We start from the raw sequence: 15,743 nt of genomic DNA, 5'->3' as shown, positions 1-15,743 counted from the left end.
CGTGAATTCTTATTGGCCGTCATAGAGCGAACAAAAACCGAAGGTTGACTGGTAGATAATGCCTTATAGCATTAATAAGAGTATTTTAAATTTTATTTTAAGAGTATTTCCTAAGTCCACCTTTTGTACGATTGTATTTTCTATTGTATTTTTTTTGTGCGATAATGATTAAATACACAAATAAAACAATCAACCACCAACCAACCAACCAACGTAACACGTAACTTCTTGGTTAACTATGATTCTTGAGTTTTTTGATAGTGGCGCTGGCGTCTGCCAGATGATACATTTTAGGTACATTCGACAATAGTAACTATTTAAGCGGTATTTAGATTTAAAATTTGGGCCTAATTAATGATATTACTACCCAAAGGTGTCTGGAAGAGATCGCTCTTAAGCGATAAGACCGCCTGTTGTTATTGTTACCTCTATTGTCTTTGTTTATGTTATTGTACATTTATTGTAAACTACGTGTATGAGGTGTGCAATAAAGAGTATTGTATTGTATTGTATTGTATTGTATTGTATTGTATTGAATTGTATTACTCCTTTAGGCGCGACCTATCATATCATATCAATATCAAAACCATAACAAATGTTAAAAACCGAAACTGCTCCGGGAGTGTCGGTCGGAACAGCGACAATTCAGACCATGATTGGCGCTGGCGTGCAGTTAATTTGTAACATACGCTGTCTGCATATTCCTGCTACTCTGTGAATAATCCGGTTTACAGGGTGCAACAGGACAAGAGGCTTAGGGGTTATTTAGCTTCAGGGGCTATTTAGCTTTAGGGTGGCTGCTAGACCCAGCATCTTTGAAAAAGGTAAGTTTTAAAGCCATATACATATAATTTGACAGTCTGAAAACATAGACATGGTTTCCATAACGCTTCATAACTGGGTACTTGTATCAAAATTTAAAAAATTGAGTACTAGTACTATAGTAATTCAAAATTATGGTAGATATGTTATAAACATTTACAGTCATCTTCCATGGTTTATTTTTCGCCAGCAATAAACGAACGAAAGTCGAGGAAACTCCATATTTTAAGTACTTATATTTAAATAAAAGCAATCTCTGGTCTCATCGGAAGATCAGCGCTGGAAGTCGCCAACAACATGCTGAGATGGGGCCATTTCGTTATCAGTCCTTATTTTAGCTTTCCATGATTGCTCGAAAATGTGATCATTATGTATGCCAGTGATCAAATATATGGTAGGTATATTTAACAATAATGGAAACGAGCCAAGGCATAAAGAAACTTTGGCTCGTCTTAAAGTTGGCGACGGCTACATTCTGCTCATTAACAAATGTTATACACGCTTTGATAATAATGGTTTATGCCATCTTTAGAAACGCCTTTGATCTTAACGTTTTCTTAATGGCACTTACTGTAAGACTGTAACCTTATACTTCGTTTATGTACCTACAATTGATGTCAAAAAAGTAAATGCATTTTTCGCAATATTTCATACAAGTACAAAAGTGTTAACTTTGCCGTTGACAGCATAGCGTCGTTGCGCTTGTAAATTTCGCTATGTGATTTTCTGTCAAATTTTAAGGAAAGTAAACCTTATGTATAGTTTTTTGAATTTCATTTCATTTCAATATTCGAAAATCGAGCATAATGTCGGAAAATATTTACAAGCGCAGCGACGATAGGCACCGTGCACAGCTAAATAAATGGTAAAAGAGTAAGTTCACAATGATACGGTTTCCTATCGCGACGACATCGACGGTGTGATAATCACCTAAGTCACGTGACTTCCATAACGGATGTCATAGGGATCCGACACTATGAATGCTGGCTTGTACAGCCAGCTACAGAGAAAAGGTACCATCCCTACATAGAAGCTTGTATGCAGGGGTGGTACCTTTTCTCTGCAGCTGACCATTTTGAAACAATGTGTACCTACTATTGAGTTTCTCGGACATCATCTCCATAATCTGATATACCACGAAATGTCATTGAATATTCACCAGTAGCTACCCCCTTATCGAACAGAAACACAGGTCTCATGTAAACCTAGTTACCATATACACACGCAGTGCAAAATGTTATTTTAAACGTCAAACGTATATGAAATAACGGGTACAAAAAAATACTTGCACTGCGTATGCTATCAAAATCGTTGCAGACTTTACAGACTCTAATCGTTTTTTCAAGCAAACATCCAAACAATCAACATTTCATATTTCAAATATCATGTCATAAAATATTATGTTTAGCTAACACATATGGGAAGATGTTGTCAGGCGGTTGAGCGATTCACATTTTCACAATGAAAGCATTTGTTCCACCCATTGGTCCAACGTAACTCAATGGTTTATCTATTGGATTTAGTTGGCTACGCGCTACTTTCTGATATAAAAGGATTCCGATCTCGGCTCAACCCCGTTGTTGTTTATTTATAAAGGTAAAAAAAAACCATTCCAATTTTAAAACCACATTGTGTACTTAGGTGTATAATACCAGTTGAAATGTATTCAATTAGGTACCTATAGGTAATTAGGTACTTGAAATTTCGGTTATTCATTATTCACTCTTCAACACACCTAATTTTAGCCACCTGCTTTATATGTATAGGTGCATACTTACATACACAATGAAATTATGTGAATGGAGATTTTTTAACTTGACTTCATTCCTATTTGAATACAATTTCAGAAATTAAAATCGAGAATTGAGAAACAAGATGTGGCCGATGTGGGGAACACACTTGGATTGCTAATCTCACTACGCAGCGAAATTGAATCGGCGCGCGGGACGCGCGGGGAGTTTAGCGTCCATATATGTTCTCACGAGCCCCGCCACTTCTTGTTTTACCGTAACTGTGAACACGTAAATAAATAATATAATTAATACTTCTGATTTTCAATGGACCACCACCTAATCTCCTAGACCTTGAGCGTGCGACATCAAGTCGCACAAAGGCTTTGTTTTCTTCTTTCCCCTTGTTGGTACATTTATTTAACTATGTTTAACGGAACATTTGTCCCCAGGTGGCCTGGCTTCGCGTAGACACCCAGACCATCCTGACAATCGGTCCCCACGTCATAACGAAGAACCACCGCGTGGGCGTCGCGCGCGGCTCGGCGCAGGCGTGGGCGCTGACGTTGCGCGACGTGCGGCCGGCCGACGGCGGCGCGTACATGTGCCAGGTCAACACCGAGCCCATGATCACGCAGACGCACCAGCTGCAGGTTGTCGGTCAGCACGAAAAGATGCTAATTCATCTAGAATATGTATATATTTTTTTATTTAATCCCCGAGAACTATTCAAAATTGTCATGGTGGTTGAAGACAAGGAGGCAGCTTAGCTACTATTTAGTAGCACAGGTTAGATATCGGAACTATAAAGTTCAGGGCAGACGTAAATCAATAGCAGGAACCCTCCTGCACTAGATGAAAAATGTTAAAAAAGAAGGGAGGGTTGATTGATAATGTAGGGCAGTATTTTGTCCTGATGGGTGACTTTACTAATACTTACTACTTATTTGCCCTTTGTTCGAGAGTAAATAAATACTTAGGCTCACTTGCACCATTCCACTAACCCGGAGTCAAGCGGTTAAACCGATAACTTAGTAACTAAGCAAACGTCAAATTGATATTAGCTAAATAATTGAACAACAATTATAGGTATCACATTGTCGTGTGACAAGTGACAAAATTTACTTATTTATCTAATCGTACGCGCAAAACCACCTATTTTTTCTAACTATAAACTTCAGAAACAAGGAAGTAATTACCGGCTGATATTATTTCTGCTCACAAAAATACGTATTCAGTCATTTGTAATTGAGTGAATAGATACACTTCACGTCCAACGCCTTTCATTCACAGAGATTGGATACTGCCCCACTTCCAATAGGTAACCGCTGAATTAATTGAAATTGCCTATACCCGCTAGTTTGAATGGAAGATACATTTTTCCTCAATTATGTCAGGTCGGATGTGAAAATAAACTCACCTGAAGTGGAAGATAACCTTACCCATAAGATACCCAAAAGAAATAGAGTCTAAGTTTAGATTTCAAAGTGTTTAGCTTTTTGCTGTGCGCGTTTCTAAGTTACCTATTCGTTAGAACGCACGATAGTACGTTGAAACGAAAGAAATTCGTAGAAATCATAGATCTAACTAAGCAAACTCGTCAATCGAATAACTAAGTTTTAAAATTAGTTATCTCCGACGTTTTGATGACGGCGTTGTCGATTTTATTCAAAACTGTGTTTGACAGTGCCTCCGGATATCGTCGACAGCGGCAGCAGCGGAGAGGTGATGGTGCGCGAGGGAGAGAACGTGTCCATACACTGTGCAGCCTCGGGGGTTCCACCCCCCACCATTATGTGGCGAAGAGAGGACGCGGGGGTCATGAGGATTGGGGATCAGAGTGGTAAGTTATAAGCTCCCTTAAACCTAAATTACAGACCGATTAAGAATGTAACGCCTTCATTTGACCATCGTTGGACTATATTCATTCATATGTAAAGCAAGTGTGAGAACTTACCTATAGACTTGTTCAGCGTCGGGGGTTCCACCCCTCACAATCATGTAGACTGGGGATTGGGGATAATAGCGCTAAGTACCTAATAAAAACCCCCTTGAAGCCAACATAAAACCGTCTTAGAATTGTGTAACAAATGGACGTATTAGTTCGGCAATCGTTGGACTACTCCTGATATAGATGGATGAGAGGTTGACCGGCCGTTCACTGTGCAGCTTCTGGGGTTCCTTCCACTATCATGTGCAGGTGGGAGGACGTGGGGGTCAGAAGGATTAGAGGATAAATTGGAATTGACTTTAAACCAACAGATACTAAATGCCTACGTAATTAAAGAAGTATGTAGAATGTTACAGATTTCTATTATGAATAACGTCATACATTATTTTTAGAGTTCCTAAGATAAGCACTGTGTACCTGAACGAGTGAACATTTTTTTAAATTTTTACTGACTCCAAAACGTATGACGAATACCAAATATATATTATCTTGACGACACGCCAGGCATGCCAACCCTTGATGCACACTTCATAAAACAATTTCGGAGCGGGTTAGAACTGCATTTACTTACTCAAGCCACTCGAATGTGCCGCCTCTATTGCACCCCGTCAAATGCACCTTTCGTAGCACAGACGTTTATTTAATCATAATAGATTTCGCAACTAGGTGCTTACTCATTGTATGATAAACAAGCGTGCCATTTTCTAAGTGAGATTTGCCAAATTAATTACTCAGTATTATATTATAGAGGTAAGCAAACAATGCAATTTTGATATATTCATATAGGAACATTTGTAAATACTTGTCACCAATGTTGGTTCTAGTTTTTCCAATCAGCTTTCCAGCCCTCTAAAATTTTCCAGGATCATGATAAAAACGGTCTGGGAATCTGTAATTTAAAACTGGGTGCTTGAGGCATATTTTACAGATGTATGTAAGTTAATTGGTTCTGTTCTATGCCTTGACACAGAGTGCTGTAAATTTTGATGTGTGGGGTGATAATGTTAAAAGAAGAATTTAGATTATTCTCAAGTTGTTCGATGTCTAGATCTTAGAAATTCTCATACACTTCGGGTGACTTCGGTCATATCAAAAAATATTGGAATTAGTTAAAACAAAGAACAATCTCTAGCTCGCGATGTATATAGGCATATGTGTTTGCGTCATCTACAGGGTATTAGAAGATCAGGTCTGTGTTCCGCAGGGTGCCTACGACACAGCACTTCACGTAGGTACTGGATTTTCATAAGTACACGTACTTATATAATATTTCAGCGAGCTCTCGGAAACTTCACACAGCATTTGCATATAAGCAGCTCCTTCAATTTGTTGAATTAATTATATAACTACTGATGTATATTATACACCAAATTCAAGTTTACGTTTAAAATTACCCTTTATGTTCGGATATTTTCCAAAACAAGCGTATAATTTAGTAAGGCATGTATCTAGACTTGACCTTTAAAACTATTATTGGATATGCGAATATCCAATATTAGACAAAGTTTTAAAAAAACTTATATTTCTAAAAGTAAATTTAATTACGTAGAACATATTAATGATGAATGATGATGATGATGATGATGATGATGATGATGATGATGATGATGATGACCTATTTAAAACATTCACAGTCACCTTAATGCATCAACTATAGGTACATATTTAGATTTTAGAACAACAACCTATGTGCTACAGTTGTTTTATTTTCACCTTATTAAATCTCTTATTTCTGCTATCACAGTCACATTTATCATGTGAACATACATTCGAAGAGTGTCCCTTAGCCTATATTTAAGGTAAACATACTGGTCCAGCACCAGCACCAGCTCGACGCGATCCCAGTACATGTCATCTTGAAACTTAAGTCATTGTCAATAGAGGTGACAGCAGCGTGTTATTTGGACATTAGCATGTCGAGCACTAGTACGTTAACCTTACAGTCCTTACACCTAACGTTTTGCCTCTCAAGGTAAAACTAAAGTCAACACTACCCTAGCCATAGGTATTCCTATACCGTACCGTAGATAAGGTGCATAAATTCTAGCACTGTCTAAGCCCGAATGTTTCAGTGAGCAAATGGAGTGGCGTCTGGTTGAACCTCACGGCCGTCGAGAGAGCCATGAGCGGTGCCTTACTCTGCATCGCGAGTAACGGAGTGCCGCCTTCTGTCAGCAAGCGGATACCCCTACGTGTGTTGTGTACGTACTTATATGTACATACATACTCTTAGTTTATAGTTGACGAGAAAATTAGACGGTAAAGCACCAACATATACATGTCTAAGTTATTAAAAATGCATGATATTTAGTTCATTTTATTCATTTTTAGGTTTCCGTACCTCAAAAGGAAAAAACGGAACCCTAATAGGATCACTCGTGCGTCTGTCTGTCTGTCCGTCCGTCTGTCACAGCCTATTTTCTCCGAAACTACTGGACCAATTAAGTTGACATTTGGCACACATATGTAAGTTTATGACCCAAAGATGGACGTGTAACGTAAACAAATGAATTTTAAATATGGAGGTCATTTTTGGGGGGTAAATGAGAAAATTAAAAAATAAAGTTTACCAAACTATATCGTGTTACATATCAAGAGCTTGTAAGAATCTCAAATATTTTTTATAATATTAGGATTAATAGTTTCGCAGTTATTCAAGAAAATAGGCAATAAATGACCATCCCCCCCCCCCCCTTATCTCCGAAACTATTGGGTCTAAAATTTTGAAAAAAATACACAAAATATAGTTCTTTACCTATAGATGACAGGAAAACCTATCAGAAATGTTCAGTCAAGCATGAGTCGGACTTAAATGTACGGAACCCTTGAAACGCGAGTCCGACTCGCACTTGGCCGGTTTTTTTTATTCGGGTAATGAAAAATGACCGTAAAAAATTAAATTTACACTAGCTTCCGCCCTCAACTTCGTCTATACTGAATGATGATGACAACTGATACTAACTATTTCCATACCCATCAAATTCAGCGGTTTAAGCGTAAAGAGGTAACAGTTAACATTATAATATACCTATATAGTCGGGATATTATCGAGACGATAAATTGTCTCTGCTCATTAGTTCCTTTGCTGCACATTCGTTTCTGGTAATGAGATTTCAGCGGGGACTGTTAATTTAATACGAGGCAATTTTAATAAAATTTGAATGGCGGTAAGTACCTATACATATAATCATAATAATCAATCCGCATGTTGACAAAGAAAAAAAACATTTTAAACAATTTAAATATATCTACCTAATTGATTACATTTTGCAGTGTGATATTTGTTCCTCATAGTTAATTACGTAGGTATAACAACCAATTACTTACAATTGTATTACAGACGGATACAGTGTATTTTGTTCTTGTTTTTCCGCGTAAGTATAAATACGAATATACCTCTGTGAAAGAGACTATATTAAGTAGCTACATTTAGTCAAACTCTTAGTAAACTGAAATAGGTGTTATATACGAATGAAAAACTTACCATAAACTTCTTATAGCTATTTAGGATAGGAGTTACTACAATTTATAATTAAGGTAATTCATTAAAAGAAGAATATTTGAATTAAAAAATCATAAATGTAATTTCTAAAACAGCCGGTAAAGGTACCTAAATCAATTTTACTTTAGCGAGTTCGGTAACAATAAACCTCTCCATTGTGCCAAACTCCGTGTCCCGGAAAGTGTTAACCCATTTTGAGTGTCGTATAGATTTATTTGTAGAAGAGGTTCGGACACTCTTTCAGTGTAGGTACCTTTACTTTGAATGGGGAAAATAAAATAAATGGTGGAATTAATTATTTAAGTACCTGCTTCTATTTATTCTTCTTTTGCAGTGACGTTCCTACTCAAATGTTTAGTTGATTTATAAGAAAGTATATTTTACTTGATATCTAACTCGATTAACAAAGAACAATGTTTATTTAATATCAAAACATACTTTCCCAGTATGTTGGTCTTACTTTCTATGTACATTTTTTGATAAAAGAAATGTACCTAATGCTTTCGCTGCAGAATAACTGAGAAAATATTTTTACGAACAAAACAATGTTTTTACGAAAAAGTCGAAGTATCAAATGAACACAAACATGCAGTCATTTGGTATTTCCCCGATGGCGAAATTGGTCCCATTTACTGACCTTAGTCTTTACTGACCAGTATGATACATACGAATAAAGATAAGATATCTTGTAAGTACCGATTTTTGCCTGCCACTATCTCAGGTTAATATGTCAGTTACAGTCGGTTATCTGTCGCGATTTAAAAACAATACTCGACAGTAGTTTTGTATCTATTAAAATAATTATTAAAAACTTGTAATACCTACCTATTTTTTTTTCTTTGCATGCTTAGATGGGTGCAATCACGCAAAAACGGCTGAGTAGAACGTGTTATTACCTACGGGGCTATCTTTTTTTACGCGAGTTCCGTATTGGTCCCATGGGAAAAGTTATTCCGAACGATCACTTTTTATCATTCTGGATCATGCCTCCAGAACACAGTATATTTTCCAAGCAAAGTTGTTACACCATTACAATATTTTCACTTGTATCGGGTTGTCCAACAACGCTCTCGTGCAGAGTGCCTCGTTGCACTATTTCTAAGAAAAGCAACAAACTCGTTATTTCACTCGCGAACTGTTGCGACTTAGGTATACCAACTCGGTTTTTGTTAGAATAGTTAGATGAAAACGTGTAAAATTTTTAGAAATTTCAACGGCATGCATACTAAAATATCTAAGTATGTCTTAATTTCTTGTCTTGAGTAAAATCGGGATTCAATAAATGTTTTCTTCTCAGGCAAACCATCTGCAGTAGTGACACATAAAATGATAGGGGGCTACTTGGGACAATCAGTGTTGCTACAGTGTAAAATAGAGGCGTACCCTACACCGAGTGTCTACTGGACACACATCAACATCAACAGGATACAAAACGGTACAGAGGAGTTTTGGTATATGTGTGGATTATAACTTTGGGAACAAATCAAATTATTTTATTAAATATTTTGATTTGTGTTTTTTAAGTAGTCACACTACTATATATAAATTATAAACTGAAATAGATTAAAGAAAAAATTACAACGCCCTCCAGTGGTGAAGGCCGGACGTGTAGATTACTTTTGCATGCAGATTTTTAGTAATGTTGTAAATTGTTGAACTACCTAGTAGTTACAAATATTTTCCACGAATTTTTGGCAGGAAACTCTTTGAGCGCACTGAATTCCACTTTTGAAACTACTTGCGCTACTCGTAATTAGAAATTACTTTCCAATAAGCACACATAAATAACTTTGTAGAATTGCAGACAAAGTATCTAATTACCTATTCTTCTCAGGCTCGAAGTACCAGACGCTCATAAAATCCAACAGTTACAAGCACACAGCCGTGCTGAAGATCGACGACGTGTCGCGGGATGACATTGGCGCGTACCAGTGCGTCGCGGAGAATGTGCTCGGCACCGCCCGGGACGACATCACGCTGTATAGTAAGTAAAAACATGAGTGGAGTTTAACTTAGCTCAATGTTCATAACATCCAACGGTTACAAGCTTGAAGCCGTGTCGACAAGTAACAGAATGAACGGCACAATCGCAGCAGTAATATGAAGTAGTTGAGAAAGTCACTCATTTTATCGAGAAAATTGACAGATACAGCGGCGGCAACAACGACGACGCAACAGTAATGCAGCTGCAGTTGACATCCGAACGTCACCTGTGTGCAGTAAATTATTAGTCGTGATGAGTGAAGTTTTTCGCGAAAAGTATCAATGCCGTTATTTTCGCTACGCAATGCGTGATTTCCTGGAAAAACCATATAAGACGGCTCTTTTTACTTCTTTGACATCAAGAAACTTTTCAGTGCTTATTTTTCTGTGCGTACCTATATAATGTTATTTTAGTAAACGCGCTTATTCCACGATAAATACCTAATTAATTAATTACTAAGATTATCTGAATGGATCACCCTAATATACGATAAAGTAGAATAGGGTACCTTAAAAATGCACGAGTTACTATAAAAAATATCTGGATCCATCGATTTGCTCCTTCGATTTCTCTAGGACCCCATCATTAGATAACATTGGGATCAACTGTAAAGTAGCAAAATATAGACAAATCTGTAAACACACATAAAAACCGTGAACACAAGCTTAAAATCGCGAATCGCTAGTTTCAAAGCACTCGGCTTCGTCACACAGGCGCGTTTTCCGGGCGGGGCGTGAGCGGGGCGTGGGCGTTTTGTATGTAAAAAGCGGCGCGCCCCGCTCACGCGCTGCCCGGAATACGCGTCTGTGTGACGAAGCCTTTATTTGTAGTTACAATTGTTACAAATGGATTTGGCATTTCGTGGATGGCACTATCTTTAAAGCGGTGTATCGCTGCTAGAAGTCCCATTGTGCGGTGACCTTTACTCGCAGAATAACCTTCTAAGAAAACGGAGTACAGAGAGATAAAATACTTTTTAGAATTTTATTTAAAAAGTACCTCTATGAAATAAATTATTTCGTAGAATCCCAATGTTATTTTTAATATTCTCAATATTCTTTCGAAATATTCTAGTTTAGTAACTTGATTCAGATGACTAGAGCACAATTGGTAGAGCCAGTGAACAATGAACATCGACTAAATAGGTAAACATTACATTTAAATACATACATTACAACACACACATACATTTTATTACATTTGAATACATATCAGATGCCTAAATAATGAGGCGAAGTTTTAGCCATCTCTGCATGAGCGGTTATCAAACATGCAAATTGCGTGAGTGCATTGTGTTGTCATTAGCTAAACTAAAATTCGTTGACATTGGGAATGGCAGTTCAAATTAATACTTTTATTATTGACTGAGCGAAAGCGGAGGAGGAGGCTCTTAAAATGAATATAGCTGCTTAATCTCGCTTAGTATATTTCATATGTTATGGACCGATATAGCTTGTCATTATTCATAGGTAATGCATGCCCGGGCATTATACATAATGCCCTCATTAATCACTTCGTCCATAACATATACAAAACAGGCGCACTTAATTCATTGTATTAAATTAGTCAACCTTGTGGTATTAAAGTTGTGAAAGCTCCCTTGACACCGTAATGTACGCCACGGATACTAGCAGACAAATGGTGTCACATGCATGGCATCATTGAAAAACCTCTACACTTGTTTATTGAAGTAGGTATAACATATTGTGTTTCCTCGAATGTGTCGCGTCCCTAACATTTTGAACAGTTATGAATCCTTTGAACGCCATCCGTTCAAAGGGTTACAGACTAGACAGCTAAATTAAATTATAAAGTTATCAATTTACATGCCTAACGACTAACAAAGGCGGGCTATGTTTTTCGAGCGTTAGCAGGTACATTGGATCAACCAATAAATAAAATAAAGCAGTTGCTCGTAGATTCACGGTAACCACCTATATTTTAGGAATCAGTCGAATCTGATGGCTGACCCCAGAGAGGGGAGCACCGTGATCTAGAAATGAGTGTCTGTTTGGAAGAGTCAGTCCAGTCATAGAATGTATTGGTTCCCATACATTCCACGGCTCTTCTCTTTCAACACAGACTCTATTTATTTATTATTATTTCATTATTCCTACGCCCTTTTGACGCATAACGATGTATGACGGTGCGTAGCCAAAGATCCCGATCATTTACGCTCCGTAGCGAACAAAACGCAACTGTCTCTGTCGCAATAACATGGAATAGTGATAGTGAGAGATTACCGTATCGTTCCATATATTTGTCTGAGTTGTTGGAGCGACTAGGGAACATTTAAATTGCTTGCGAAGCGTATCCGCAGTTGGATTTTTTAATTTCTTATATTCGACTTGTAAACAATCATTCATCTTTCAAACGGTTCCTTATTCAAGTTAAATTATACGAAAGCAGCTCAGGATCAGGGCGGTGTAGCGTGACTCATTCTTAATACGGCAATCTATTATGGCAAACTAATTATCTGGTCCCGTTTACCTAATTACTGTAATAAAGTCTTCTCGTTCAAATTTCACCGTTCATTGCGAATGGTCTTAAAGTAATTAAGCCAAGATAACAATGTTGCCTGTTTTGCTATCACTCGAGTTTATTTTAACAATGTTGGTTAACCTTCTCGCTGCTATTTTTCTTTTAATTCTTCATCCCGATCTGATACAATAATTTAATTACGCGGTCATGAGACTCATTTTTGTTTTAATTTTCTAGTATCCAAGCTTGCAACAGATTTAACTAGATGCAGCAAACAATCTCAATATCAAGAGAGTCGATTTTGTACTTTGTACATCTAGTACAACATTGATAAGAAAATAATTAGGCACTATGATGATAAACTCCTTTTTTACTTTAATTGAATTTGTAGATACAATTTGTTATGGCGCAGCTTTGTTATGAGGCATGGTAGCAACAAATATCTGACAGTAAGAAAACGTAGAACCAAGTAGAACGGTAATGTGATTGAGTGGTGTTCGGTGCATGGTATAATCAATGCAATTAAGGTGCAAAAAATTTGAAATCGGAGTTGAGTTTTTAAAAAGCCGTAACGCCGAGAAGAACACTAAATTATGACGAATATTTGCTGTTTCTAGTCCCTTCTAGTGACTCTCAAGCTGTGTATTGTTGCAGCTCTCGCCACGACTACCACGAGTACCACGATTGTGACCACCACCAGGCCGCCCACGGTTGTGACGGAACCTGCTTCCACGCAACCATGTAAGCATCTACACTTTCTAATCATATCTATATCATGGTGAGCACCAAAAAATAATAAGTATTATTACCGTTGATTCCTGTCAATATTTTCTACTAGTATATATAATATATATATATAGTATATATATATAGTATATATTTCCTTTTTTTTTTTCGTTCCCCTCGAAGCTAGAAATCTACCTATATACTATATTATTATTATTGAAATCTGAATACTTTGTTCGATGTACATTATTCATAACGTTCTATTAATTAACGTAAGTAGATATTCCTAGAAATGTTTAAACGTATTAGTTTTACAAATCAAGCCTTTTTCGCCTATATTTTCCTACAAAAACTTTTTAACTCTAATTAGTCATCCAAATCTTTGGTCAAACTATGTCAGGTTAGCCAAGCCCATGGTGTATAATTTCGATTAAGTATCACTGTAAGCTGGTTGTAGGCCACTTCTGACAACTTTTCCATTTGGCAGTCTTTACGTAACGCGGATTAAGAATAACACAACAGAAAACTTTGTCTTATGCTAGTAATTCGCGCAAAACTATGTTAATACGTTTATTTATGTCACACAGATATAGAGTTAGACACGAGTTCGGAGGAGTACGTGAAGGACGTGTCTAACGACTACGTGGTCGTGCTGAGTCAGCAGCAAATGCAGAATTTAGGTAAGTTACGTAACCTTGTAAGACCCACCATATAAAGATAACAAATTATTAATTTGAACCTTATTCTATATGTAAATTAGAACGAAATTCGTTTGTTTTAAAAGAAATGCTACTTTATTTAGTTCATGAAAGGTTCAAATTAGATTGCACGAATATGTACATTGTAATGTACATTTAGTCTGAGGAGGGTAAAGTATTCTGATGGTAACAGGAATACAAAGCCATTTATATTATTAAAGGCTCCAATTTAATGGAAATTTGTGAGATTAAAGCAACTTCGGCAGAAGTTAGTCACTGAATGAGTGGCCGCTGTCCGGTAGGAGTGATCATGAATGATGCGTTTTTGTTTTCGCAACCGTTAATACAAATTCAGATCAGCTTCAGAGCTTAATTATGGCCAACTCTGTTGTTGTATAATTAGGTGTTGTTTTTTTGACCCAGGTATATAAACCCAGGTTAGTATCATTAAGCCGTGGTTGTATGGTAGTTGAGAATTTCCTGTGCTCCTTTAAGTTACATTTAGATAAACGATATAATTTTTTTTTGCAAAAAATATATTTTTTGTTTCAGAATTATCGCCAAGTTTGTGACCAGAGAAAAGTCCAGATCACTGGCCGCTGTGGTCTGCCGCGCCAAAAGTGTCGCCTTCCTTAAACTTACTATACATAATTATTGCGATCGCATGCTGAAGCAACGATATTAGTGGTGTTAAACAATTACACAGTGTATATAGCATACAGAGCTTAATAGTATAGAGTAATTCCACTTTACATCGAATAATTTTAATAATGCAAATTACTGTATATAATAAGCATAAGATTCAGGATATACCGCTAGTCAGAACTATTTATTACTATTATTGGTACTGTTTTTGCAACCCATTGCAATCCGTAGAAAACCAGGTTGCTAGAACTTCTTCAGTTTCTTTTAAATTTAACATGTTGAAATAGCTGGGTGTACGTATAATCGATCAATTCAAATACAATGAGCCTATTGGAACAATCATCTGCAGAAACATTATTCTTATAAAATGCAATGTTTATTTACAGCTTTTCACTTTTACGCTGGACTATGACACTCCTTGTATATATAATTCATGTCGTATACTAAGATCTTACATATTCTAGCCACTGATTATATGAAAGTATTTAAATTAATACTGCAACCAATACTATCACTATATAAATATTAATTCTGATAACTTTTGAAACTAATATTGCAAGTATTTTTATCTAATATAATAAATTATGTTGAAAATTTAGTTTTTAACTTCATGATCGAAATTAGTTTTACGAGTAGTATTTTGCGTAAATAAAAATATGCCCCTACATTGTATAAAATCAAGTTGGCCATAAATTAATATCTAAAACGGGCATTTCACTGTACAATTTAAAAGAAGCATTCCATTTATAACCCAGCGTGTATAAATCTAAGTGTGCGTGTTACATCTAAGGCATTCCGTCGAGGCTCGATATGACGTAACATTCAATTCGCAGTGCTTGGTGATCTTGTTGAAAGTAACTCAATATAGCTGGTCAAACCAAATTGGCAGTAAATAAGAACAAAAAAACCTATACTCATCCTTTTCTTTTGGCTGCGGGTCGGGGGCCGTGTGCTGAAACCTTGGGGTCGTCGAACGGCTGGTAGTGCCGTCCGGCACGCTGCCCACGGGCCGAAGCAGCGCCCTGCGGTGGGAAGCGGCGTCAATGCGTCGCGCCGCCAAGCTGGCGGCGCGAGGAGACGTAACAATTTTCCAAAAACCAATCTAGAACCAGCTTCCAGCCCACGTCGTCCCGAAAAACCAAAAACCCCCCAAGTGTTCTGACCTGTCACCTCTCGAAAAGTCCACCAACCCGTCAATTGCGTT

The 15,743-nt window shown here is 37.1% G+C and overlaps 1 protein-coding gene across 1 annotated transcript in view; it reads left to right on the top strand.

Annotated features, from left to right (window-relative positions):
* The window catches only part of LOC134649594 (protein amalgam-like), a 47,591-nt gene extending 32,914 nt beyond the window's left edge, over nucleotides 1-14,677 (top strand). Inside the window, exons 3-10 of the mRNA XM_063504414.1 lie at nucleotides 3,005-3,212; nucleotides 4,240-4,395; nucleotides 6,576-6,704; nucleotides 9,303-9,440; nucleotides 9,840-9,989; nucleotides 13,125-13,211; nucleotides 13,784-13,876; nucleotides 14,447-14,677. Of these exons, the coding sequence (XP_063360484.1) occupies nucleotides 3,005-3,212; nucleotides 4,240-4,395; nucleotides 6,576-6,704; nucleotides 9,303-9,440; nucleotides 9,840-9,989; nucleotides 13,125-13,211; nucleotides 13,784-13,876; nucleotides 14,447-14,466 (981 nt within the window). The 3' untranslated portion in view covers nucleotides 14,467-14,677. The remainder of the gene's footprint in view (nucleotides 1-3,004; nucleotides 3,213-4,239; nucleotides 4,396-6,575; nucleotides 6,705-9,302; nucleotides 9,441-9,839; nucleotides 9,990-13,124; nucleotides 13,212-13,783; nucleotides 13,877-14,446) is intronic.
* Nucleotides 14,678-15,743: the final 1,066 nt, after the last annotated feature.

This window comes from Cydia amplana, chromosome 7, assembly GCF_948474715.1.
Source record: "Cydia amplana chromosome 7, ilCydAmpl1.1, whole genome shotgun sequence".
NCBI classification, from domain to species: domain Eukaryota; kingdom Metazoa; phylum Arthropoda; class Insecta; order Lepidoptera; family Tortricidae; genus Cydia; species Cydia amplana.
Note: the sequence above shows the minus strand (reverse complement) of the source record. Positions and strands in the feature narration are given on the sequence as shown.